The sequence below is a fragment of the Magallana gigas genome, chromosome 4 (genome assembly GCF_963853765.1).
Source record: "Magallana gigas chromosome 4, xbMagGiga1.1, whole genome shotgun sequence".
Taxonomy (NCBI): Eukaryota; Metazoa; Mollusca; class Bivalvia; order Ostreida; family Ostreidae; genus Magallana; species Magallana gigas.
The window spans coordinates 3,075,920-3,103,741 of record NC_088856.1 but is presented as its reverse complement, the minus strand read 5'-3'; the positions used below and the strand labels follow the sequence as shown (position 1 = coordinate 3,103,741).

The window sequence follows — 27,822 nt, the reverse complement described above, 5'->3', positions numbered from 1 at the left end:
TGTCAAAATGATATTGCGTCTTCGCTAATCAACACGTCATGGGGCCAAAGTTCAATGGAATACCTTTGTATTTCCTTTTGTACTTGGATCAGAAAATATCGTCACAGATTAAGATGGAACGTGTCGCGAACGAAAACTCTCATTTTCTCCAAATTACCTGAACATTTTTTTGCAAGTGTCGAATGATAAAGGAGTGAAATTGCTTTTTAATTTCAAATTGAGTGAAATCAGAATCCATGCACACTTTTTGTATCGTCGTGTATTGCACGTGGAACTGAAATAATTCGTTTCGCTCCGTCGATTGGCAAACAGCTTCACTTCCTGTGACGGCCTGTCGACGTACGCGCAAGCGCTGTAAGAGGAAATAACACATCAGACACGTGACCGGTAACTCAAACTCTCATTTAGAATTTTATATCACGTTGGGAGAGAATTAATGAAGGCTTCAAAATTTGTAATTAATTTGCTCTTGATTTCCCAATTCAGTTAAATTATTATTTTCTTTTTTCTTTTTTTTTTGTGTTGTTTTGTACAATACATAGAATTTTCCAAACAAGACAAAAAATTATAATCTTCACGTCTTAGATAAGCTGGTGGGTTTGACATGATTTTCATGAAAATATTTTTTACACTGGTATGAAACTTTGAATGAATGATATTATTTTACACGATTCACATAAAGGAATCTACGATATTTCTAAATGTTTGAGATGCGAACCCCGATACATGACGATATGGGGGAAGCCGTAGAAAAAAGATTTACTTGACTGCAGAAATAATGCGATAAAGAATCGCCCTCGACTCATGAGTAACTTCATAATCATATTTTAGAAGATTTCAGAAAAAAATTATCATTTCCTGTAGGGATTGACTGAAAGCTTCAGCCAAAAAAGATGAGCTTGTTTACAAATTCGCAAACCCGGTGCTTGTCGCTACATTTCACTGAATGTCTGATATCAAGATGAAAAATAATTTAATGGATTTTATTTAAACATTTCTTTTCTGATCACCGGAAACACTTTGCCGTTATAAACCGTAAGTTGATTTCCTTTAATAATATTTTAATATTGTCTACTTTAAAGTATTTATCAGCATTAGAATTACTGTAATTCACCGGAAGCTCTCTAAAAGTTGTGGTCATTTAAAAAAAATCTAAATGAATTGTAAAAGTGACTAAGTTTATGAGATATAACCATGGCTTTTGAATTTAGAGATCTGTATTTCAATATCTGTAAGAAACCCCCTTTTTAAGTTCTGTACGTAAGCATTTATTTGAATTTCATGAATAACGGTAAACAGTTCTGTCAAAACTAATTTGTCTTGGTCATCCATAATTCACTTTGAACCTCAGACACTGCTCAAACATGAAAATACCGTAAAGCGGTGCGAAAATAGTCATGAAATCGCAATAAAACTGTCATTATTGAATCCTCGCCACGTGCATCCTCCCTAATCCCCGGCCCGGAATCACCCCCTCTGAGCGCCATCCCCTTCCCATATGGACACCAGGGGGTCCAGGGATAGTATGTCACTGCATGAAAAGAAACGTGTCATAGAGACGCGCTAATCAAACTTGTAATTATTTGTAAATGATATCTCCCTCAACCACTTTCGCGCCAGTGAGAGCAGTCCAGTCCGTTACAGATGATGAAGGAGTCCAGGGTCAAGTTTTATTAGCGGGACAGGGGACATAGATCGAGTGGGTCCGGACTAACCCCTCTGACCCCATCGTGCCACCACAGACTCCGACTATTGTCTGATATTCTTATAGAAGTAAATAATCAGATACTCTCTCTCTCTCGCTCTCTCTCTCTCTCTCATAATTAGGTGAATGATGTTAAATGAAGAAAATTTTAATAATTTTGATTTATTTAAAGAATGGTAAAAACACAACTTTGAAACTTCAGCTTGACTGGTAAGCAGATATCGTGTGATTCAATAAAATGCAGAAAACAAGTATATGCAATATAGATATGAAGCAAGTTTTTTGACACGACATTTCATTCTTATGACCAAGTAATCGCACTATTTCAATGGAAAAAAAGAAGAGCTGAACTCCATATACCCCTGGCTGCTCGTAACTCATTAAATGCTGGCATTGTTTTTTTTGCAGAGAATTAAATCATTTAAAGCACAAGGAAATACTATCAGTCTGGTGCTCATCTTTTAGGTCTTCCCTCTTCACCTTATCTCCAATATGCACAGGAAATACACAAAGAAGCTCCAGGCGGCCTTTTTCTGCCATTTTCCTGTTTTTTATCATTTTATGTAGTAGCAGTTCCGATCCCGTGCGTTATCATGAAATACATGTCATTTGAATTGGAGGCAATAAGTATTTTGTCGATTTATTTTTCCAAAAATATTAAAAAGAGAGAACTGTTTCTTGTTTCGTTCAAGGAAGGGGCGATTGTTGCCATCATTAAAAAATGATTGAAATTTAGACGATTGATACACTGTTAATTACTCAGCGTATAGTGATGTCATTCTGTTGATATGCTGGGGGTTTTATTCATGAAAATACGTTACAAACAATCCTTTAAATATTATTTACATTTCAGTTAATGGTTAACACAGACTTTAAATTTCAAATTCATAAAATCTTATGATAAAAGACCAGAAATTCGAATGAAAACTAAGAATTCGAATAGAAATAAGGAAAAAGCAAAAAGCAAAAAAGCGAAACAGTTCGGCGATCTGCCACCATCGAAGCGCCTGCAGCGACACTAATCTGCGTCGTTTCAACGCTTGAGCTCATGACGTGATATTTATTTGCTTTTGTGGGAGATTCTGACCGTAGAGCGAAATGTCAGGCTCAGAATCCAGCTTATTACATTAATCCCATTACAAGAGATTGGCTAACATATAAACAGACGTGCGGCTAACAAATACATGACAAGTAGTGCATGTTTAAACAAAAATCCACGGGAGCTTGAAGCTACTTCAGTATTTGTATAAAATATTTGGTGAGAAAGTTTCGAAACCTTGTTTTTCAGGACAGATACATGAGAAGTTAATGTTAAAACTCGTGTATGATAAATTGATTAAAACAAGGTAAAAGTGCGTATTTTAAAGATAAAAAATATATGCATTAAAATACTGAATAATTCAATTCTTTTTCATATCTATCATCGATTCGTGTTATTTTATCTAAAATTACGCCAAATGACAAATATATTTTAACAAATCTGACATGATGAAACATGAAGATACAAGAACATGAAAGAATCATATCACAACAAAATCAGATAGAAGAAATTCATCTCATGGTATCAAACGAAAAACTAAATTTAAAATGTTCCTGTGACAAAGAAATTCTCAGAAGTTTAGCTGATAGGAGAATTCCATGTTGAAATGGCGATACATTTTATGCGATTTTCTATCTAGTTCTCCTAATTTCTGTTCGTTATCATTTTATATCATATATAAATGCACTATATTATATCCATTTTCCCCCCTTCTGTCCATAATCAATTTTAATGATATATTTTGAATTTCTCTTTACATAAATATTTAAGTAAACTACTCCTTTTTCTCTAATATGAACAGTGCTGTCTCGTGTCATTGTTATCATTTATTTATTATTTTTTACTTTAGTGTACATTACATATTATTTGTAGTAAAGATATTACATATTTCATGGCCTTTTTTTCAATAACATGCTACCCGAAATTATTTTTCAATTCCCTCAAAACTTTCCCATTTCGAATAATAGAGCAAATGACAATTTTCCAATGTGTAGCATGTATCTGTTTAAATAATACTTTAATTTGGTATTGTTTGTATCTTAATGATTCATTTACACTGGAATGGGATTTTACAATTCATGACACGAACTTCATATTCAGATAATTGCATAGCGTATGTTATAAATTCACGATTACCTTTATATTAGTGTTGATATTGATGAGATGATACATTGTACACGTATTTCTATTTTTAAATATTCAATCATCAATCAACAATGCATTTCATAAATTAAATGACTTCAAATGCCGATGCGTGCATAGCATGGGACATCCATTTTCTATCATTCTGATAATGTGTTAGTGCAATGTTTAAGGTTTCCGTTTTTCTAATGTTTAAATCGTGACCATCAAAAATCTAAAATCTTGAACCATTCTTGTGTTTCTGTAGAACTATTGACATTTAGACATAAATACTGGTCAGCGCCAAATACTATTAAGTTTTGTGAACTTATGTCTTGTTCTAATGCTACAAACCTGAAAAAATTATGTTATTTTATTAACAAAATATACAGTCTGATATAATAGTCTGTCCATTATTATACTTTTTTCTATCTTCATTGTATATTTATGCTTATTTACTATTTATCTACTACTTATCTATTCATTTATACAATGTACCTCTGACTTTTGAACTGTATATAATGATTGACCTCATGTACCATTCCATGGTGTGAGCGAATAAACTGAATTGAAAAAATTGAATAGATGATTTCTGATGACATGTATAAGTCTGCATCTTCCTTTAATTAGTACGTAATTGTATTTTCCTGTAGACATTTGGAATGGGATAAAAACCTTGGGGTCGTGCTTCAGTTTGACACCAAAACCACGTGTAGTGGAGTTGGTGGACCACTTAGCTACCGCGCTAATTATCGCGCCGACACTAATGTTAAGGGGAGAGGGATCACCCAGCTCACACAGGGGGGGGGGGGGGGGGGAGGGTGGCTCAACCGAGACAGTCAGAATTTTGACCCTATATATCAAGATTGTGATTATATATTCAAATGTAAAATATTTAAAGAAACCATGATATTTTTATAACAAAAAATATATAAAATAGTCACCCAGTAAAAATAATAAAAGTCGTCTTTTCGCTGTAAATTTGATTTCCATCAAAACAAAAAAAATGTCCGAAGATGTATCGTCAAATGTTGCACATTTTTGTCAGTTTGTATAATCTACTAGTCTATCTCATTCAATATTATAAATGAATACGATAGAGAGATCTGTGTTATAGTAACATTTTTCTGCCAATTTTTTTTTACCTTTTCACAAAATTCAGAACTGTATAATGATTATTGTGCAATTCATAAATTCAGTAAATACATGTACAATGTGTTCGTAATAGCTCTTGGAGAAATAAAATTAATCATTCACTCACGCTGTTTTCCTTATATATTCTAAAGGAAAAACATATATCATCCTTTGCAACTGTAGGGGAGGGGGCATGTCGTTTTCGCGCCTAATTATTGGAGGTGATAAGATAATCATGCAGTAATTACGGCCCCACCACAATTCGCCACACCCCGGCACACTTCACACGAACGGTGTAGACAATTTTTTCACCAAACTTGTGATAATTGGAAAAAAAGACTCACAGGGAAATATTTCACGGACGGAACTTCTTAATGACGAGGCGGCCTCGTCGACCAATGGCTGAAGTCCGCAGACCCCCCCCCCCCTTTCATTTCAAAGAACTTTCTGCGTAGTGGGGGTTATGCTACGATTATTTCATATTACTTGAAAACAGGACTTTGTGTCCAGGGTTATCATGATGATTCCATCAAAATCCGAATTGTTCAAATAGTTTTCGGTGACAACTACTTTGTACAACGACCAGGGGCCATTTTTAGCTGTGCGCGATCAAAGACTAACTATATCTTGATTAAGGTTGATTAAAATGTTGGACAGGTCGGGTCATTGTACAACATGCATTTTACACGTGTTTTAATAAAGTCAGTGAGATTAGACAATTTTGATCTCGCTTCCTTATGTCTTTATTTAACGCCCCAAGCCCGGGCCCAGCTTGAAAAATGTTTAAACCGCATGAGACTGGCCTCATTTCAAAGGAAAACTGACCAATCTGGTGGTCATAAAAATGTTCTAGTTTTTTGATAAGACTTTTAATTCCAAAAAATTAAAGACTTGAAGAACAAAAAAGTGTTAAAAATACCAGAGGAAAGTTTGCAGCTAATTAAACATGCCTCACGTATTTGATTTATAATACAGAACAAAAGTAAAGACTGTAAAAGAAACTTCATTTGAAAAAAAAAATAACTTATGAAGATTTGATATGTCTCAAACAAATACTAGAACATTTAATATGTTTGCTACACTTTGTCCTAGTAATTCGAGGGATGAACTTGCGAGCTTCTTTGTATGGTAGCTGTTAAAATTATGTATTCATAGTACTATTAAATCAATGGATTAAATCATATGTAGAAATGTGATAATTTAGTTTAAACAAATTTTATTGAATAAATTCAATAGGATTGGACAACAGGCATAGCCTATGTTTATCCTCTCCTTATGTGATAATCAAACTTCATCAATAGGAAGATATATAATTCTTGACTTTTTAAGCATAGATTATTTTTATTTCATTTTTTTAACATGTGAAATTTAAAAAAGAATAACATATAAAGTCGACATCTAAAAATATTAATAAACAATGTAGTTGGTTTGTTATAAAGTTACAAAGTGTTCCCATATTTTTGACACACATTTAAAATGACTTTTAAAAATAATTTTACAAAAATGTTGCTTTGTTTAAAGGTACGGAATGTTGCTATATTTTTGACATTTCTAGAAACTGGCATGAAAAGTACAACCTACAGAAGTGTTTAAAAAATCAGATACCCAAAAAATAGTAAAAACATGAAGAGATCAAGATCGACTTATCAACCACGGGAATCTTGTCCCACTCTCAGAAACAGGTGTCCGAGAAAATTGAAAAACTCTTCTAACACTTCAGAGCCCTCGAGAAGCACGTCATCGCGGGACGGCAGGTTCTCGGGGGCTAGAACTTGTTCTGTCAACGTCACTTACACGGTCATCAGCCATCAGCCCGGTGTCTCCAAACTCGCAGAATCAGGGGCCAGGCATGACCTGTCAATTTTTTGATTCGTTTGGCAGAAATCAGCAAGACCGCAAAATAACGCTAATCTGTAAACGAAAAAAAAATTGAATGGTTTGAGAATTATATCAAAATAGATTACACGCTTCATTTTTCTTTCTTTCTTTCAGTTTTTTTCTTCTTCTATTTTTAAAAAAAATATATTGAGGTAATAAATTTATTGATGAGTAATTAAAAAATATTATCTTCATGAATATATTTTTTCATACTACTTATCTTTTCGTTGATAACACAGTTGATGTTACAATCAGACTGGGAATTTCATAATGATGTTGGATTAATAATATTGGTGTTTTGATGTAGGAAATACAAAAACTGTGACAGCAAAAAAGTTACAAATAAAATACAAATTAAAACACGTAATTAATTTGGGAAGATGATTGTTTCGAAGTAGAGAGGTTTTTTTTTATTGAATATACTTTCTTTTGTACTTGGGTTTGGTGAAATATTATCCTTAAATATTATCAATGGGGAAAATATTTACAATGTGCGTACTCTGTGAAGTAAGTGCATTTTCTAGATTTCCGTTTAATCCCTTTTTTCTCGATAAATGCATGATAATATCATTAAGAAAAATATCTTAGGATTTACAAGATGTTACACAGAACTGATGTATTTTCGTTTTTAAGTATTCCCTTGGCCTTTTAGGTGCTTCCCAGAGAAATATCCAGAAAACAACACCCTCTAATACGCATGAAACAATCCGCGGAGATTTTATTTATTTGCATTCGTAAATACCGGCTTTTCTCGCTAAAGCGCTGGCACGAGTCGCCGCTAACAGGTCTTGATTATGAGTTGATATTTTCCAAATATCTCACAATATCTACTTGTAGTTAATGCCCTTCTAATAGATATCGACAAAAACTCCCCCGATATCAGCCTTATTTCTCGTCCGATCGGTTCCACAGGTTAATCGGAAAGCATCAGCATTTTCCCCGGAATGAAGTTGGCCGATCATATCAAGGCCGGTAAATAAGAAACAGTTCTATCACAGATCTTGGTCTTTGGAATCGGTTGATAAAGGAATGGTGTGTACCTCTCGTGGTAATTGGTTGTATGCGAATGCTTTTATCTGATTCCCATTTTCACCTATTTACCATGTAAACCAAGATATAACACTTATCTCATGACGAGAAACTCGGGAGAAAACTAAAACAAAAATTCTTTTTTTTTCGTGAGTTCATAGAATTTAAAACAAGAGACTTTCATACTTTTATTGTTCTTTTAAATCTCTCTATTTTCAGATATGCATATATTTATTTTTAAAGTTTTGTCCTGGTATTGTTCGTAAATTTTTACATATGAATATAAACCAATATTTAATTCTTTAATAATATCTTGTTCATCTTGAGATAAATTTCATCTACAAATTGGTGTATTTTTGTATTTAAAAGATTAAAACGTGTGTTTCAAATTTACCAAAATTACGCTCAAAGTATTTGATTATCCTCAAATTATATCACACACGCTCAATTTTTCTCTGAGGCAAATATCCAATCATCTCATTGGAGAATTGTTTCTGGAGGCGGAATACTGAATATCAAGCCACGCCCCTCGCGGTTATTCACACCCTCATAGTGTTACGGATGGATAAACTGATTGATATAATTTGTAAATAGAATGGCTTCAGGGGGCGGGGTTTAATTACTCAACAAATCTGATTGGCTCTCTAAGCCTCGTCTCGCCAGCGTACAATGAATATGTAACCATAAGGCGCCGACAAAAAATAGAAAAACTGAGTGAATTCGTATACATGAAACAAGCAAGCAAACCTATCAGCATATCGAAGTATTCTCTCTAACTGGTCGGATAAAAACATAAGATTAGAATACTTCCAACATTTTGTGTGTGTGGTAAACCTGTGCGATTCTGCAGCATGCATTTGGGAAGCTTTTGGATAGTAAGTTTAGTTTTATGTGCTGGGTGCTTGAGCGCCGTGAATTTGGTCTACTCTCAATTTGAGGGTTTAGTGAAACAAGTTTGTAAAGCACGTGATCTCTAAGCGGATTGTTTGAGATAAGGAGACTTCATCTCTTGGACATTGAGTCTTATCTTCATCAGTTAAATATTTAATCAGATACTGTTAAAGCAAGGCAGTATTTAACTCCTTAACAGTAACTGTCAATTTCTATATCTGATTCTAAATTTCTTAATTTTGAAGATGCAAATTTAAATTATAATTCTATATGATAATTCATAATACATTGTTCTTAATTTTTTGTGCATTTGAATTAATCTGTTCTTAGTCTGTTTATTTATTTTCTTTATTTTATTTTTCTTTCAGACAAAAGAACAAGTGTGAAAATTCAGAATTTTGTGAAATATTTTACAGCCTTATAACAAACTGTAAAAACCATATAACTATAGTTTGGTACTCCTATATTGGATTTAACAAAGAAGGAATTTGGACTTAGAATAAAAAAGAAAATAAAAAACTTGATTTCTTTCTTCTGGACCTAAAATAAAATGGAAACAGAACAGCAACACGCCTGGCTCCGCACCGAGGCCCCCAGGAACGCCTATGAGTCCGTGGGGATGCTCCCTTCTGAGGACGTGGGGGACATGTTCCCCCCGCATTTCCTGGAGTCCAACGCAGGGATGAATGGATATTACAACCAAGCAGCACGCGCAATGCACAACTACCGATCTAGTCATGGTAGGTACCCCAATTCTACATTCAAAAATATATAAAATATTTCTATTTTTTTTTATTTAGAGAAAAAGATATTCATTTTAGTACATTATTATTAAGACAATGTATTTAAAAAAATGTATGGTTTAAAAAAATATTTAAAAAGGAATTTGCAAATGTTTAAATGTATTTGGAAAAATAAATATCTTGAAATCCAAAGATGAATAAGGACAAGTAGACTAATTGCCAGCTGTTTAGGACGGCTCAGTGTTCACAACAAATATATAACAATAATATTAGGTTTATGCTCTGCCAGATTTCGGCCGGATTGCCGGGGTACTCTAGTTTTAAATTCACGTTAGTAAGTCTGGTCTGGTTGACGTCCAAGTGAATGGAAATTAGCCATGCTCCTCTGAACAAATTCCTCTATACACAAACATTTATTTTTCTTGTCTAATGAAATAGATTTTGTGTCTTCACTTTTCGCTAATACCCCGAACTATTAAGTAGTAAGCCAAGACGACTAATTTAGCCTCTTATTTTTATCCCGGCAATAAGATTAAATTTCTAGCCCATATCGATATGGATACAAACATGTAATGAACACCCGTGTCGATTTCCCTATGTTTGATGATGAAAAACATGTGGCTCCAATTTAACTCGGTTTTCATTTTGACTTTATTAAGTGGATTATATATCATCGATACAGATCCTCACCCCAACAACATGTGTCGGTCCCTAAGTGTGTCAGTTTTCTTATTTCTCTGGGCACTTTATCCGTCGGAAATTGTCCCATACTTATCCATACAGAAGCCCCAGCTTATTTTATACATCACTTTTAAAACAATAAACAGCCTGAATTGGAGCCGGTTAAGGACATTCGGAATTTTAAAATTAAATCGACACAGCTTTCAAATTTTCACAAGTACTTGCCGTTATTTTCACTTTTTCTAGCCGAGTTCTGACACCGCGCTTTCTGTCGGCCGGGAGGTATTTCCCGAATTTATGGCCAGGCGACGCTGAGTCGTCCATCGAGGCTGTAATATGAAATTTAAATCTATAATATCCTCCTCTATCCTGTCTAATGTGTTATTATTCTGATAAATTGGCATATATATGTATATATAACCACCGCAAAGTGAAAACTGTTATTTTACACAGATATCAAATTCCCACGTCTATTCATTCAATTTCTAATTAGGAAATTCTGAGTTTTAAAACTTCAGTTTTCTTTTTTTTCTTAAATTTAAAAATCCGAACATAGCCGAATTGTTTTGAGTTGGCAAAAATTCAGAGGTTTGAAAAACATCTCAAGCCTTGCTCCTCTCAACGTGAGAAAATAAAAACCCCGGTAGATAATCTAGATAATTCTATCTATCCTGATTATCGGAGAGTTAGATTTTCCAAACATTGATAAGAAAACCAGCATTATATTCCAAGCTAATCTATTCGAAGAAATATGTTCAGCATTATTACTACGTGATAAAAAAACCAAATCTGAATCTCTTTAAAGATGAGGAAACTGTATTACATAGTGTTAAACTACTCTAACTTTATTGGTACGTGGTAATTGGGAATGACACTGGTGTTGAATACGCCTTCAACTTCAAGCATCTTCGACACTCTAGAACAATTTTATTATCGTTAGTTTTGCTTTCCCATGCAGAGCCATTTCAAGGAATATTAGAACTGGCGTCTTGAAGACCATCAGTAGTAAAATGAACAAGAGTCAACTAAAGTAATTGTTTCTCCCCGTAATCAATCCGGACAAAATGAAATTCTAGACAAAATATTTACTTCAGTTGTTTTAGAAACGTGAGGTTCAACTCCTTCAGATGATGACTATTAAATGCCCATTTCCCACATTAACGCTATATTTATTTGAAAATAAACCGTCAAATGCAACAGGTCCGCGGCCCGACTTCCAGATGTTTTCAATGTCAGCTTCTTTACATTTACCAGATCGGCTTCAGTATTATAGGATTGTAAACGAGTATGCAGTAGGCAAGTGTTCCCCACAGAGATCTTGATGAGGTCTAATCCCTGTCCCTCTCCTGTCATTCGACTCCCCACCGGTCAATTAGTCGCACCCCTCCAGCCCTCTCCCCAATCCCTCTTTACAAGACTTACAAAACGTAAATCCTCAAAGTCTCGGTATAAAATTACATTTTCCCGGACCAGAGCGCTTCTGTAAATAATTACGCGCTTGTTAATTTAATCGGAAGACAATTTGTTCTAATTTACAACATGGAATTTTTACAAGGAAACCAAATCTAAAAGTGCTTTTCTACTACATTCTCAAATTAGGTTCCAGTGAACTGTACACGACTCTGTAGAAACCCCTGATACAGCGCCGGGAGCGTGGGATATCTAGATCTCAATTTATCTGGAATCTAAATTCAAAAAACAACTTTTTTCTTTTCGCATTCATCACCTCGTTTTCTTGTGATTTTAATGCAGATTTAGCCCGTAATGTAGATTGACATCCTTCTGTTAAATAATAAAAGTTTGTTAAACCTATAGAAAAACTATAGAAATCTATAATCCAAAATAGGGTTGTATTAATTATCACGGAGTTGCTTTGAAAGCTACCCTAAACACAATAGTTATTGATTGTAGTTAATTTTCCACGTCGGGCGCTTGCTCCGCTCTCTCTCGGCAGGACGGTAGAACACGACCAGAACAATTAATTACCAACTAACGGAAATTTTCTGCAAGTCGTAGTGGTTCATATACATGGGGGGTAATTAATAATCATATACATTAAATGGGGGAAAACTGGCGAAATTGATATTCTGTAAAACGATTCAGTTTTGATTTTTCCTATAATGTTTTTTCTCTCTCGATTTTACAGTTCCTGGCAGCAACTGCAGGCCGTATTTCCCAGCGGCCCTTCACCCGTTCGTCGCAGCAGAGAAGCCCATTCACGCCCATTCCGGGTGGCCCAGTATGAGCCCATACAACACCAAGCACCAGAGTCCCACGGCTCCCCTCTCCGTGCACCCCCCTACCTCCAGCTCCTTTAACTTCCCTCCCACTCCCCCGAAAGACGGATCCACCCCTGAGACAACATCTTCCACAGAATACACCCCAGACAGCAAGCCCCCCAAACCCTCGGACTCCCAGGAAAACGGCATCTCTTCCTTCATCTCCAGCTCCCATTCAACTGCCCACCCCATTCCCACGTATCCGTCGTATACGTCGGACTACCATAGTTTCCACCCGGCAGCCAGCGTATTCAAGGCGACGTCAGCCCTGTCACGACCCAGGACAAAGGCCCGCTCAAGTGCAGGTAATTAAAAGTTTGTTTATTTATTAATTGAGTGTGATCTGCAGTGTGTGCACTAATACTTACAAAAATTAACTCGGACAAAATAAAAAGAGATTTTAAGGGTCTATTATATCCTCGTGGAAATTAATGCAGTACTTAAGAATGCCGAATTACAATGACGTCAGGAAAGGGCCCCGGATGAACATATTGTGAAAAGTAAACATTTTAAGTACAATGAACGGAAAAATACAAGGCTAACTGTTTACAAGTTGTCCAGCTCTTTTAATACTCGAAATGCAAGATGTATTTAAACAACAGGAAATATATCAATTAACTTTGTTGTGTTCCACGAAACCTAAAAATTTTCCGAAAATGTCGAATGCTTCGACCGTAACCTTGAAGTTATCCAGACCTTGCCCCAAAATTCTATTGTATTTCAGCCACATCAAATTCCAATGCTATCGTAACTCTGTAAATCGCTAGGAAAGGGGACTGGGGCTTTGTGACTTAAGATGCTCTTATTCAGTAGTTGATACGTTTCTGTAGATGGTTTCTATTGGTGCCCGAGACTTAAGCATTATGGGCCGCCTCGCGTCATAGGCTCCTTATCATCCTCATCTATGGTTGAACCTTTTTCCGGCATTGTCAAGTGCCCGTAATGCTTGCAGTTTAATGATAATTTTCTCTCTTAAAGATCACTTTAATAAAACAATTGTAACTATTAAAATTATCGCTTTATGATATACCATATTGTTTACTGGTTATAAAAATTGTGAATAGGAACAGAAAATATCAAATTGCAAAATAAACTGAAGAACAGTGGAAAAAACAAAGAAAAGAGAGGGGAAAAAGACATGAGAAAATTGTTCCCTGTCTAAATAATACTCAAGAAAATAAAAACCTTTTTAAGCTTCCTCAAATGAGTAGAAATTTCAAATAAATGTTTAAATTTTGACTGACCCACTTACTATATCCGCAAATAGCGGAAACAGGTCGGGAAACGGGCACAGAAGAGAGGGGTTCGCGGTTTGCTGGCTGGCTGTTCCCCCCTCACTCACGCTCTTAATTGTTTGGAGTGCATGGACTACGACATTTCCATAAATCCGAATGAAAGCTTTTTATTGTCTGAAATAAAATGCAGATCTAGGTGGTTTAAGTTAGCTGTAATATTACCAAAATTAAACACAGAAATAGCTCATCAAATAAATAAATATTTTTTTTTTACAATTCTTACTAGACTTTTTTCAAGCTTTTCGATTTTTTCTATCTTTATATAATAGCCGTGTGAAAACAATTTGTTTTCTCAGATTTCTCCCTCATCCAGTTGGATAAATAAAACGATTAACAAATCGTGAAAATAAAATTAAGGAGGAACAGCGTTGCAGATCAAGTGGTTTCCCAGTGGTTTGAGAGAGATAGAAAGAGAAGGAGAGAGAGAGAAAGGGGGAGAGAGAATTGGTTTTAACATTCTCGTTAATAATGGATTGGAGACTTGTTCACTTTTATTTTTTTTTGAAATATGACGCTTTTTGAAATGAAAAAATCCGTAGAAAAATTTATAGATTTTTATTCTAATAAGCTTGAAGTCCGCGAGGAACAGGCCATTGTAAAGCATAATGTATGAGCGTAATTTGAGTCCCTTTGCTCAATAAATTTGAATAAAGTGTTCGCATTCAAAACACAGGGAGAAAAGACTGACTGTATAAACGATAGGTCTAACTAACCCTGGTCAGAATCACAAACTGATGTTCGTATGTTGTAACAGAGCTCACAACAAGACTTTTAAAAATTTAGAGGTTTTTTGGTAGGGGATACGGGTGTAGAGAAACATAGCACTGATTGTTGACGCTTTAGTTTTACTGATCAAGTATCACTGGTTTTTTGATTATCGGGAGCGGCGGTGAGAGGGGTAGTGGACTCAGAAAAAAAAAACCTGAATCTAAATTTGGAAATCTGAAATTTTTAGGACTGGGAGGGCGAACTAGTGAGCTGATTTCCATGGTTTTCCCCGGCAGTGTGCGCCAAAATACTCAAGGTTAGAACACTACTTCAAACTTCAATCAATGGAGACAGAGAAACAGAGAGAGAGAAAGCGAAAAAAATAGAATGAACGCCAATTACAACCAAAAAAAAAAATAAACAGTCATTCGATTTGTTTTTATTTTTACATCTACTAATCCAACCCAATTATTTTTGGAAACATCAATTAACTCAGTGAGGTAGTGATTTACTCCCAGGTAGGGCTACAGAAAAATTCCAGCTGGTATGTAAGCTCCACTAAAAAGATAGGTCGCGTCAGGGATTTGCTGCCCATTATAGCGAGGGTGAGCTGAATGGCGATTACACAACACACCCCCGTCCTAAAGCTAATCTTATTTATTCCGATAGGTAAATAAAAAACTCCATAATTAGGGACGATTTGGGGATTACCCTACACATTGTTTTTACGGATTAAGTCTAAAATGTAATCATATTTTGTAAGGCTCGGGGTTATGTCAGCCCCTGGGTGGGGCGAATCGTGTCGCCGCACCCTGCCGAACTAATGGGGGGAGGGCCCCAGAGAGTTCACTCAAAGAAAAAGTTAACGAAATAAAAATAAGTACGTATATACAGCTATTTACTCCCCGAATGCTGTGTAAAAAGAAATATGGATTATAAAACTGTTAACGATACTCAGCTTGTTTCAAAAAATAATAATAATAGGTTACAAGTCAAGTATGCTTGGCGACATTCGTCTGATATTCTAACGAAAATTTTTGTCTAACCCTCCGAAAGAATACCTTTCTTCCGTTGCCACCGCCAGAAAAGCTTTCGTCGAGAAGTGTAATTGAGGGCTGGAGCTACTTATATAGTAATCAAATTAATACATTAATTCGCCACTTAGCATATTTATACTTTTTTTTTCTTGTGTACTAATAGTCAACTCCATGACCATGCGGGATAAATATAGCCCGGTGTATTTTTATTTATTCTAATTGAGTTGGTTGTCAGTGTGTTGGTCTGAGTGTGAGTGCGGTTTTCCTGTTACTCACGCACCTGTTTTTATTTGACAGAGGGCCGGGAGTGCGTCAACTGTGGGGCTACCTCCACCCCTCTGTGGAGGAGGGATGGGACCGGCCACTATTTGTGCAATGCCTGCGGTCTGTACCACAAAATGAACGGACAGAATCGACCCCTCATTAAACCCAAGCGGCGACTGGTGAGTACAATTATATCATCTCCTAACCCCTCTGCCTATTTCTCCCACCGAAAAGGTTATCGTGCAAGAAACAGAAAAAGCCCACAGTGTAAACTTTTGCTAAAGGATAATTTATGTTTATCGGATGTGCATTGAGTGGTATTGATAGGGATATTCTGTTTAGGCTTTTGATATAACCTTTTAATCGTTGCTTCAGAGGGCGGACTTATCGCGGCCTGATCGCAGATAGAAACGATAGTGAAAATCCCCCATATTCATACGCAGAATATATATAAAGCATTAGAAACCGCCTCTAGCGATAATCTCTGGTGATAGTTCCAGGCAAACGCTTAAACGCAGCTGATGTTGCTTCTTCTTTAATCAGAATTATTCCCTCTGATTTATTCCGCTATTGCTTTCATGTAAATAACGGAGAGAATCGAGCAAGCCGATTTGTAGAGGCCAAAAACTCATAATGCACGTCTAAATGTTCCTCTGTTTAAAAAGAAAATATTGATATGATTCATTCAAAAAAAGTCAAAACCATTTCAAAATAGAGCAACTGTCATGGTTGAGAATTTTTAATGATATTAATTGACTGTAATTTTGCCGAGGAGCAAGAATTTGACAAATAAAAAAGGCATTTAAAAGCTGTCGGGCGAGTTGATTTATACCCCGGGTTTGTGGCAATATTCGTATTAGGGTTTGAATATCACCTAGCCTTATTGTACGCGAAAAAGTGGAGCTATATATTTAGGTAAAAATTTCAATAAGAAAAACTTTATTAATGGTGTTTTTGCAAAATATCGCCAAAAGCCGTTTTCTCTTCACCACGCCTGAGTGAAAGACTGTACTTTATGTCTCTAAATTTTATTTAAAAAATAAATTTCATAAAAATATGTGTTCGCTATCCACCAAGCATAAAGAATATAAAATAAGGAAGAAAAAAATAATTAAGAATTCTTGGAGATAAAATTTTCAACGCCGACTGTTTCTGGACATTTTGAAACAATTTCTCTCCCAGCGGGAATAGTCAGTGTTTGGGTAGAGATTTCTAGCAGGTTGTCAAAGCCTGGAATGCAGCTCTTCCTTTGCCGTGGCACATATTTCATCATCTGGGGGCGAAGAAATAATACTCATAAAGAATAATTTTTCTTGTGGAGCAAGTACCATTTTTAAGGGTCGGTAGCACCTTGAAACGTCAGGAAAATTAATCTTACGCGCCAATATGATTTATCATAGCCAACATTAACACTTTTTACACAGATGCATTATAATTCATATGATGGAGCTTCTCAAGTTGTATCCAGCACGATGCAAAAAACTAGAACTATTAAATAAATATTGGGTAAATAGCAGCGCCCTGACATGAGAATAATAAAAATACAACGCGCACCTGCCGACTTGACTAAATACATATTGCTTCTGTTTAGTTTACACTTGGACCTTAATAGCACAAAATCTGGACATATTAATATGATTTTATTGCATTTAATTAAAATTTTGTTAATGCAAGAGTGGGAAAGAAAACAGGAAATCCAAAATCTTTTATATTTGTGAAAAGAAATGGAACGAATAAAGAGAGATGATGTACAATGTTCTTATGCGGAGTCATTCCGTGGAACAGCGCTATAAGAATTATATTTATTTTCATTTATATTAACAACAATTCTGAAATCCATGAATGATAAACAAACTCGCCACGAATTCTAGTTTTAAAAAATTAGAAATTCTGGTATTTTTAAAAGCAAGATTTAAAGTATTAGAAATATTGAAATCATTCTAATAAATTACGTACATAAATTTTAAAATAATTCAGATCAGAATTTTACTAGAAATATAAATTGATAAAACATAAATTTTGATAGTGGAATACACAGCATAATTTCAGATAAAAGTTTTTATTTGATAAAAATGTCGTTGACAGTTTAGAGCGCGCTAGAAGATAGCTCTCGATGATAAATGAAATTCACAGGGCGATAGAAGATGTTAAAAACGATTCCACGGCCAATTTCTACAGTATGTTGAAAATATCTACAAAACCCATCGATAACATGTTCGATTCGTTTTGACTGCGTAGATCCTCGGAGAGACAAAGTCCGATTTAAAACAATGGAGGATGATTTTGAAAAAATTCGTAAATGTTCCGGAGTCACGAGAGAGTTCAAACGAATATTATTGTCTTCTGTCTTCTCAATCGCCCTCTAAAGAGGCTTATTGGAAGGGTCTGACTAATTACACACAAAACCCCCTTAGAACAATAGGTTGGAATCTTAGCCCTATTTTAGTGGATGCCACTTGACAGAAGAGAGACACTGCAGCTATTTTATACACATTTATAACTGTATTTAATTCTGACAAAGGTATATGATGGCCCGATAAACATTTCAATAGCTTCTTGTTAGACCACTGATTTACTTCAGAACAAAGGAACAGATCAGATAAGGGCTGCTTTTTCGTGTACTACTGAATTATCGCTTTATCTCAGTTAAATTCCGATTTCGATGAAAAACTTCAGATAGCGAGTTCTGTGGTTCGTGGACTATCATTTAGCTGCCGAATTACATACACATTTCGAAACAATACTTTTCACGTGCCGTGACGTCACATTATCGGGAAATCGGCGCGGATCATTTGATTGTGTCATCGAATATTGCTAATCAGATTTCTGGTAAAAAAGGTATCGGACGGCAAACTCCAGCATTCAATGTCCAATGAATGTGACCGGTTAATTGATGAATCTAGATAAAATAGATATTATTTATCGCATTTAGCTCCCTAATGGGAGACCAAAACAAAACAGTTGTTCATCCGTTTAACTGTAATTAAACTAGCATGGACCACTTTGGCGATTTTGAAAAACACAGTAGATTAAGACTTGAAACAAAAGCTATTGTTATCGGTGCCAGGAATCTTTCCCTCGGATCTGGCATGGGAGATTCTTGTTGAAGGGACTCCGGACTGATACCAAGCTTGTCGACAATTTATAGAATTCTATCACCAGTAAGGAAAATCAGATAGACCATATTGGTTAGAGATAGAGATTGGAGAGAATCGTCACAAGCTTACGGACTTCTTGTGAGGTTCTTCACATATAAACAGCGAATTTTTTTTTTTTATTAATAAAAACTAAATTATATGTCTTCGTGATTTTAGAAAATTCCTTTGAAATTTCAAAGGTTTTATCCGCTGCTTACATTGTAAATACCACATGTCAGGGAAAAGCGATCCTGTTATATCCGAAACAGGAGCCTACATTTTCAAGTTCAATTATTAAAGCCGTAAATAATATTCCAAGCTAAACTCGAACAAGTGTTCGCATTATTGCAAAAGGCGGTATCATCATAACAAATATTTAATGTAATTTATATAATCCATTATACGGTGGCTGTTTTTCGAATATTTTACGGACGATGTGTCTAATGCTTCATTACCTAATTTATACCCGATCATTTAAAAATTGGATTTAAATTCGAGGTAAATTTCTTTTTAAAAATCATGTAAACAATGAACATGCAAGGGTCACCCACCCAACACTGAGCGTATTCCCCATCGCTGTGGGAATTTGTTATTAGAATGAAATGAATAGTGTTTGCTCCTTTGAAACTTACGAAAGCCTCGCTATTTGAAACAAAGAGTTGCTTGTTACTCTAGCCTTTCTATTATCGGCCCTACCCCGCTAGGTATCGCATCAAGTTTCGGCACGCTAGTATTCAGAACCCAATCAGGCACCAAAAGTTCCACATCTGAACTATAGACTAACAGCACCTTATATTCCGCTTTAAAAATTGTACACAATGGTTTCTTTTTTGTGTGGTATGGTGAAAAAGACCCACGGGAAAAATAATTAAGAATTAAATATTATTAATTTGAGACAATTTTCAAAACCAAAATGTGCTTGAAGGAAGACATTTTGTGTTAGAAGGTGATCTCCATTACGTCTCTGTGATGTTCCCGACAGTCAGTAACTCGATTCTTCCAGCTCGTTATTTTCTGGTGAATAAATCGATGCTGACGATTTTCATGAATCATCGTTGTATGTAAACATGGGAGATAAATTGTTTTTATTGTTAATCAGTAATAATAAACTGTGGATAGATAATCGCCACGCCAAGCTTTCAGTAAAAGCAAACTGATACGAGCGAAAGCATGATAACATCTCCCAAACTCGTGGGTAGAAACGTTTACTTTCTTGTCCTTGTCTAAGTCAATCCTAATACCCAACTCAGTAAATCAAACTTTTTGAAATTTTAATTTCACTTCAGTCTCTTTCTTTGCTATTTGAATTATTAATGAAACCACCAAATGTACAATGATAATTAATATAAAATATTTACACCTTTTATTTTTCTTGTATAAATCAATAGATTGTTGGTTTTGTTTTGTTTTTGGAATTATCAAGGAAATAAAAACGTTTATGATTGAATGAATTTAAAATTGTTTTATCATTTAAACAATTGCTTTATTTTTACAGTTTGCTGCCAGAAATGTCATTCTAACTATTGCTTTGTTTTATTTCTACAGTCTGCTGCCAGAAGAGCAGGAACAAGTTGCGCAAACTGTGGGACAAACACCACAACATTGTGGCGACGCAACGGCAACGGAGACCCCGTCTGCAACGCTTGCGGACTCTACTACAAACTCCATAACGTAAGTCTTCTTTATAATTTCTACTAGAAAAAAAATTATAATTTTAAAAGAAATTGAAACTTATCAGTGTTTCATCCGATGAGAATGGCTTACACTTCGGTAACTATTTTAATTTTTTTGACTTCAAAGAAATACCTTTTCCTTTATTATCTATAAGGAATGTCTAGGAAAGTGAAAAACAATGGCGTCCAAAAACACAAATAAAACAGAAACTTGTGAAAACATTTGTTTAAATGTCTTACAAGAATTTAGAAAACTTTAAAAGACAATTGGAATGTTCACGTGTGAGGGCCCCGTGGATATGAGTGCCTTTGGGATGCGATTCGTATCTCTCGAAATGATGTAAACAAAATCTAGTTTCATTTACGGCAGTCGTAAAGGGGTGTCGTAAATTTTCGGGACCTGGGGTAGGGTTGTGAAAAGGCAGACACATTTTTGATGTTTTAATACATTTTTGACATGAAACATACCCGAACCTGTTGAGCACGTGTTGTACAAATCTGGACCGCCTCGGGTATTCTGAAAACATTATCAAAACTTAATCTGTACACATCCGACATGTCAGCATATGGAATATATCAATTTTTAAACAAATTAATGAAATTAAGTTCAACCCCGAGAGGGCAATAAAAATTCTTTTTATTGATTTTTGACGCGAATGCAAAGGAAGTCGACAATAAATTTATATTGAATTAATTTCACGATCCCCTCACTTTTTGGCCCCTAATGCACTATCTAGAAGTAGTATTTTTCAATATCATTAAGATGAAAGTAAATACAAATGAAATTCAGCGAGGCGTGGAGAACACTTTCTTCAGTTCCCGTGGTACCAAGTACCAAGTTTTCCCCGCAGACGTTAAGTCCATTTGTCGTCTGTTGGTTCGATTAAATTGGTGTAACGTAGGGGAGTTGTTTCGTTTACGTGTTCAGTAAAAAATTTATAAATTCTTTTATGTGGGCCAAACATTAAAATATGAACAAAAAGGCTTCTCTTTTCGCCTAGAGGTCTTCTAGCCAATTTTCTTGTCAACTAATAACGGAGACAAAATAGATCGACGTTTTGGTCCCCTCTCTGCGTATTTCAGCGCTGTGTCGCGATGGTAGCCCCGGCCAAATCTTGGGATATTTAACTGTTTCATAACTTTAATGATACTGGTTTTAACAAAACATCAATTATACAGGCTGTGCATTAAATCTTTAAAAGAAAAAAAAAATAAGGGGTCATAACTGGTACACTAGCTATCAATTTTTGTATACGAATCGAATTTGTAGCAGAAGCAGTTATCCTTGAAGGACAGAAGAAAACAAGCACGTTTTGACCGAGTACAATACACTGCGTTTATTTTTTTTCCTGTAAAAAATGTAAATCAGCATTATGCTGTCTTAATTGTGAGCAACACAACGTAACTATATCCCATAATTGATTCCATAAACTGCAGTTTATTAAAGCGGTATTGGGGCGGCCGCATCCTGCGCCGGTAGAACCTCTATTGATTAACTTTCACAAATCACGAAGAAACAGATTTACCTTAAACACACACGGACCAGCAAATTAACATCGAACGCTATTTACATCACCCCTGTTTAAAGAAATCAGTCAGTTGTATATACCTTTATTTCTTCCTAGAGTAGTGTTTGAGCAGGATTTCCTACGACTCGACTACGACTTAAGTCTGTCTATTTCTGTTCTCTTCTGTTTTATACTCATTATCAGACAAACCCAAATTACGAGTATCTACCGCCATGGCCCAATGATGATGATGTACGTGTAAATAATTAAACAAATCAATAAGGTATTGGAGATTGTAATTCGGGTTTATATTGGTTTCTTCATTTTTGGTTTTTATTTTGTACTATAATGCTAAATTGGTCAGGATAGAAGTGGTGTCAATCTCTCCCGCTCTCGTGGGGCCCTCGACGACTCCTCTCACCACAAGTGGCCATTCCTGACCACAGGAAGTGAGACGTCATTCCCAGTCGGGGTTTCTTTCTCTGTCTGATTCCGGTCTTGTTTCTTACTGTTTCCCACATATTGTTTTAGCCCTGAATCATCTGTACCAAACTTTAGCCCACTTGCAGAAACCTGACAACACTTGCACAGCCTGTTCTGTGTTTCTGTCCTGGTTTAATTGGGCGGGTATTTTAACCGATCGTTTGGAATGCATTTCGGGGTCGGTAGTGTAACCTAATATTGGTTATTTGTTTTTGGCACAAAACAAGAAAGTTTTCTGGGCGATTTATTAAGTTTCACAGAAGCCTTAACGGATTCCGCAGACTAAGGATATACCTTTCCTTCTAGTTATTTCAGCGACAACCGGGGGTTGTCATATCCAGTTAATTCATTAGAATTATGATTGAAACTGAGGTCCTACCGACAAAAACATTTAATTACACGTTTCGACCCTTGTAATAGCATCATATACTACGAAATAACCACCTAGCTCGGCTGGGGGACTTTTCAATTTCATCATTCACACCGCGTGTAAGGAAATATACCTTTAGAAAGACAAAAATAGATCAAAAGACTTCCACGGGAGTCACTCGAACAGAGTAGTAGACTTTTTGGAGACAGCCGCCATCTTTCCATGCCTGATTGAATTACCTCTCCCCCAACTCCTTCCAACTTCTCGAGTTCCTAATCGTCTTTGTCATTTTTGTAACTCTGCACACTGAAGAGTGCTTGTCACTCGGATGCTCTCTTCTTCTTTTCTTGTTGAGAGCGGTGATACACGCCCTTTGATTAGAAGCATGAAAACCACAACGAGATCACGGAATTTCCTTGATATTGTGCGTCTACAAGCGTTTTCATTATAATTTTTGTAGAATTTAAAATAAATTATTTAGGTGTTTATGGACACAACATCAATTTCTATTCAGTTTTTTTTCCAATTTCATTGCTAAAACGTTTATTAATTTTGATGAGTAGTTTTTTCTATTGCTGACCTCGTCGTACACTTTAAAACAGAAATTAGTTTTTCTTCTATAAACCCACAATACCGTTAAATTAAAGCATATCTAACGAGTGTTCTTTTGGCTGATCGGCATAAAATCGGATTGATTATCGGTCGCTGTGCACCTGTTCAAGGTTCCTTTTATTTTTCTTACTATTTTAAACAGTTTCAAATTAAAAGCCATACTCCAGTGGTTTTAGGTAGACAGGGCTTGTTTAACGTGATGCAATGTTCATAAAAGTACAATTTTGATTTTGTCGATAAGTTTTAACAACAAGATTTTCTTATCATCAAGTGAAAACTCCACAAACAACAAATCATGGCTTTTTACGGTTAAAGAAATTTAAAAGTTAGATGGATCCGGAGATAAAGTTAGCCCACCGGCCGTGGTTCTTAGATTAGACAAGAAATGGCGACAAACGATTTGACACAGAATTACACGCTTTGATTTTTGTGGCAGTTGGCGCTGAATCAGAAGCGCCTCTTTTTGGAATATCACGTGGCGCAACGGGACAAAGAAAATCTCAGACTCTGTTTTCAAATTGTCACAACCAATTTGAAATTTGACAAATATTTCTGCTGATTTTGTTCAACTTTATCCTGCCTTCCCTGCATGCATCGATACAGCCACTTCTATCAGGGACTGCATTAAATCATGGGAATCTCCTTTTTAGCCTTAGGAAACCAATTGAGAAATTTGTTCATTGCTTGTCGTTACAGATTAAGTAATTTTCTATGATTGAAAACCTATTCATAATCATTTTAGCAGGCTCATCTAATGGCATTGTTTTAGCCCTCGGTCAGGGCACTGATCGGCTTATTTCAGTCCTGGACTTTTTGTTGTATTTGATGTTTTCCATTTCAATTATACATATAGTTTAAGCATTCCCTTGGCCCTTCGTTGATCCCGTGGAACTAATACATATCTTGGGGTATGTGACATTTTGACTCTAGTAGACGTCTGCGGGGCCTTTCTGATTTCAGCGAAGTATATCACTTTATCGTAATTAAGAGGCTCGTCTTAATGGCTTAGCTGACATTAATCTCTCATCACTGATACATCCCCGATTTATCTATAATATAAAAGATCATCAATGCAAGGAACTATAGCAAATATTCATTTTTAAAAGAAATTGCTGGCTTTCGATTGCTCTTTTTAGGCTAGAACTAACTCGCTACCTCCACAGAGGCTGTTCATTTTGTCATAAACACTTTTGTTACCGGTACAATTTTCTCAGCATGGACCTAGTGTCCTGACAAAGGCCAATGGCGGCAGACCCGGCTTAATTCAGGGAGGCCGCGCGTGATTATGACTGCTAAATATAGGTGATGAGCGACAAAGCTAATTATCGAGTAGCAGCCCCTTAACTGAAGGAAACATGGGAGCCCGTGCTCTCACCAGCCTCAACAACAAGCCCCGAAACAGCCAACCGCGTAACTCCTATAGAAATATCCTTCCGCGTGAGTGCACCGGGGTTTACGCGGCGATTAGTGACTTGGTAGGGCTAATAACTATGGACAATGGTTGAGGTCCCTCCGACAAATGCGCCTGACAGAGACTATTACACCCCGTCAATAGAATATGTATCTGAAAGTTGCAGGACCGTGATCCCCAAGTCGTCAACCAGAGGCTGTAGACGAGAAATTGTGGCACCTCTGGATGACACCGATATTCTAATGAGGATTTTGTCCCCTACGATTACAAACTCTAGTACACAGTTAGGTTGTCTGTAAAACGGCAGATACGTAATGATGGGAAAATTAAATAAGAGGTTAGGGCGGAGGCAGTCAATTGTGAAAATCTGTACTTCCACATTTGCTCGGGATTGAAATTGATCCATGTCCAGGAGTTGTCAATATAGTGTGAATTAGTTCACTTCGATTAGGTATCATTTACACGAGGATATTCATTCAGATGCCATTTCTGTAGAAAACAATGCCTGTGGTTTAAATGTAGTTGTTGTAGAATCGCGCAATGTTTCTGGGATTGTTTTCGATGTCGTTTTCTGTTTGTTACTCAGGAGTGTAAGCCATGTCTCGTACCAAAGATTGTAAAAGAAACTGTCAAAATGTCAGACCAATAATTCATACACACAGTCGATCTAACAATTGGCTCTGGCAAAGAACACAAACCATGCCACAAAGCGTTAATTGTTGTTGCAATTTTTAACTCGTGTTAAAGACCCACACGTAATAATGTTTTTTCTACCTCTTTATCTTTATAGGTTAACCGCCCGCTTACAATGAAGAAAGATGGAATTCAGACCCGGAACAGGAAAATGTCCACTAAAAGCAAGAAAAACAAGAAAGGAATGGTTATGTCCGACCTATTAAAGCCAAGCTTGGACAAGCCTTTTGGAGGATTCCCACCAAACCTGAACGCTATGCATGCACCAATGCCAACATACATGGGAGGGGGATCGTCCATTGGCGGAAGCTACTTTACCCACGGATCATCACACATGCAGGGCTCCACCGGACTGGGTCATTCCGGCTTCTCCAGCGCCTACAACAACTTCCCGTCATCCATGCCCTCATCGTTCTCCAGTATATCCAGTAACTACAACTCTGGACTCCCTTCCGGTCTTAACCTCTCAACAACAACGGCAGGAGGATTCCCTTCCGGTCTCAATCTCTCTTCCGGTTCAAATATGATCGGAGCCATGGCCTAAGAACCTTTTTATTTTGACCATATTTTACGAGTAGTCAACAGATTATACGAAGCGAATCTGTGAAAAATGAGGACTTATAACTCTATGATGTGGCGTGTGAAAAGGGATAAAATGTTGACAATTTTGTTGCCTATTTGGCATTTTGTGTGCTAAATATAGACTGACAGGTTCAGTGCGCCTTAGAGACGAGCAGCCGAAGCTTCCCGATGCTATATTTCATGAATTGGTTCGAAACACGGAAAAGTGAACCAGAACTACGCATGCGCAATAATCGTTCATGAATAAAGAAGCAGACAGCAAAGGTAATACGGATGCGTGTGATCGTCCCATTTGCAGAAAGAAACTCGTTTGTCACGAAAAACTCTATCCCTAATAGGGATATATTTATAAGTCACGGACAACCGCGACGCTGGAGTGGGACATTTGAAGTTTCAAGTTTCACAAGCCTATTCATCGATAACTATCGGTGTGAAATAAAACCGAAAGCCAAGAAGCAACATGACAGAAAGCGGTGACTTGGAGGAACTGCTTTGGGTAAATCTACCCACCTGCAGGTCGAGTTTGAACGCAGGGGCCAGACTCGCGGAGCGTACTCTGTCGCTCCGACAGTTATGTATGTGTGCTTATGAACTTTTAAGAGATAAAAAACCGAAGCAGCCTATTGTCAAAGTTGGTGAGAAAATGGCCGTTTTTCTGTCGTCGTTGTAACCTAAGTCGGTGCTTTACTAACAATGGGTGTCCCCTTAGGACTAGATATATTCGGACTTTTATAGAAGAATTATCAAGACTAATTAACATGGGGATGCTAATTAGCCAAAGGTGTGCTTTTTATGATTTAGTGACTTTTTGTTTATTAATACATTGGTGTCCATCTTAAGAATTTTGACTATGAATCTCTTGATATTTTTTTTTGAAACGCAGCATGGTTTTTTCTTGTTGTTTGCTCAATATGATTATTTTTATTTGAATTCAATATTTAGTGTTATGTTCTGATCTTAGATAAGATGAAATTTTATTTTGTGTAAATACTTAATTTATTTGTTCTTCCATCCTGGAGGAGTTTTATAACATGCTTAATCTTTTATCCATGACACAAAGAAATGTTGCGTTTCTAGTCTTCATTGTACAGGAATGGGTGTTTGAAAACAAAATCAAAATTGTGTGAGTTATTTAAATCCCGAGTGCTAGAATAGAACAATAGGAGATGTACATAATGTAATTAAGAGGTTAACTGTTGCAGTACTTGCCGAGTGCTATTGAGACAAGTATCTAGGCATATTGTAATGTAATTATCTTAATCTCTTCCTGCTGTATGTTGCTGCGATGCAGTCAAACGGATCTACATGAAATCCAAAATATATGTAGAAAATATTGTTCGGTCGAATGTGAGTTGCGCGCGCCATGATTGCTTGCGTCACAGAGGCGCGCAATTCAAAACACATTCCACATTACAAAAATATGTGTTGAGGTTCATCTAACTTGTATGAATTTTTTGACATAGGATGGATATGCTGTGTAATACGACGTTGTATACATATAAATACAAAAACTCAAGAATTCAATAAAATGTTGAAATCCAAATAAAA

The 27,822-nt window shown here is 36.2% G+C and overlaps 1 protein-coding gene across 3 annotated transcripts; it reads left to right on the top strand.

Annotated features, from left to right (window-relative positions):
* Nucleotides 1-912: 912 nt before the first annotated feature.
* LOC105317751 (transcription factor GATA-3) lies at nt 913-27,822 on the top strand. Of its 3 annotated transcripts, none has more exons than XM_034449045.2 (7): nt 913-1,035; nt 9,167-9,538; nt 12,369-12,806; nt 14,752-14,820; nt 15,839-15,984; nt 20,488-20,613; nt 25,790-27,822. In XM_034449045.2, exons 2-7 carry the CDS (start codon nt 9,349-9,351, stop codon nt 26,234-26,236), a joined length of 1,416 nt encoding a protein of 471 aa, XP_034304936.1. In that variant the 5' UTR covers nt 913-1,035; nt 9,167-9,348; the 3' UTR covers nt 26,237-27,822. The 3 variants fall into 3 exon arrangements, with proteins under 3 accessions (XP_034304936.1, XP_011412780.1, XP_011412781.1); XM_011414478.4 differs by lacking the exon at nt 913-1,035 and adding an exon at nt 8,614-8,782; XM_011414479.4 differs by lacking the exons at nt 913-1,035; nt 14,752-14,820 and adding an exon at nt 8,615-8,782.

Excerpts from the sequence above, each read along its gene's own strand:
- LOC105317751 (XM_034449045.2), top strand. The coding sequence starts at position 9,349 with ATGGAAACAGAACAGCAACACGCCTGGCTCCGCACCGAGGCCCCCAGG. Across the intron at positions 15,985-20,487 it reads TTAAACCCAAGCGGCGACTG|TCTGCTGCCAGAAGAGCAGG; the intron begins GTGAGTACAATT and ends TTATTTCTACAG. Across the intron at positions 20,614-25,789 it reads TCTACTACAAACTCCATAAC|GTTAACCGCCCGCTTACAAT; the intron begins GTAAGTCTTCTT and ends TTATCTTTATAG.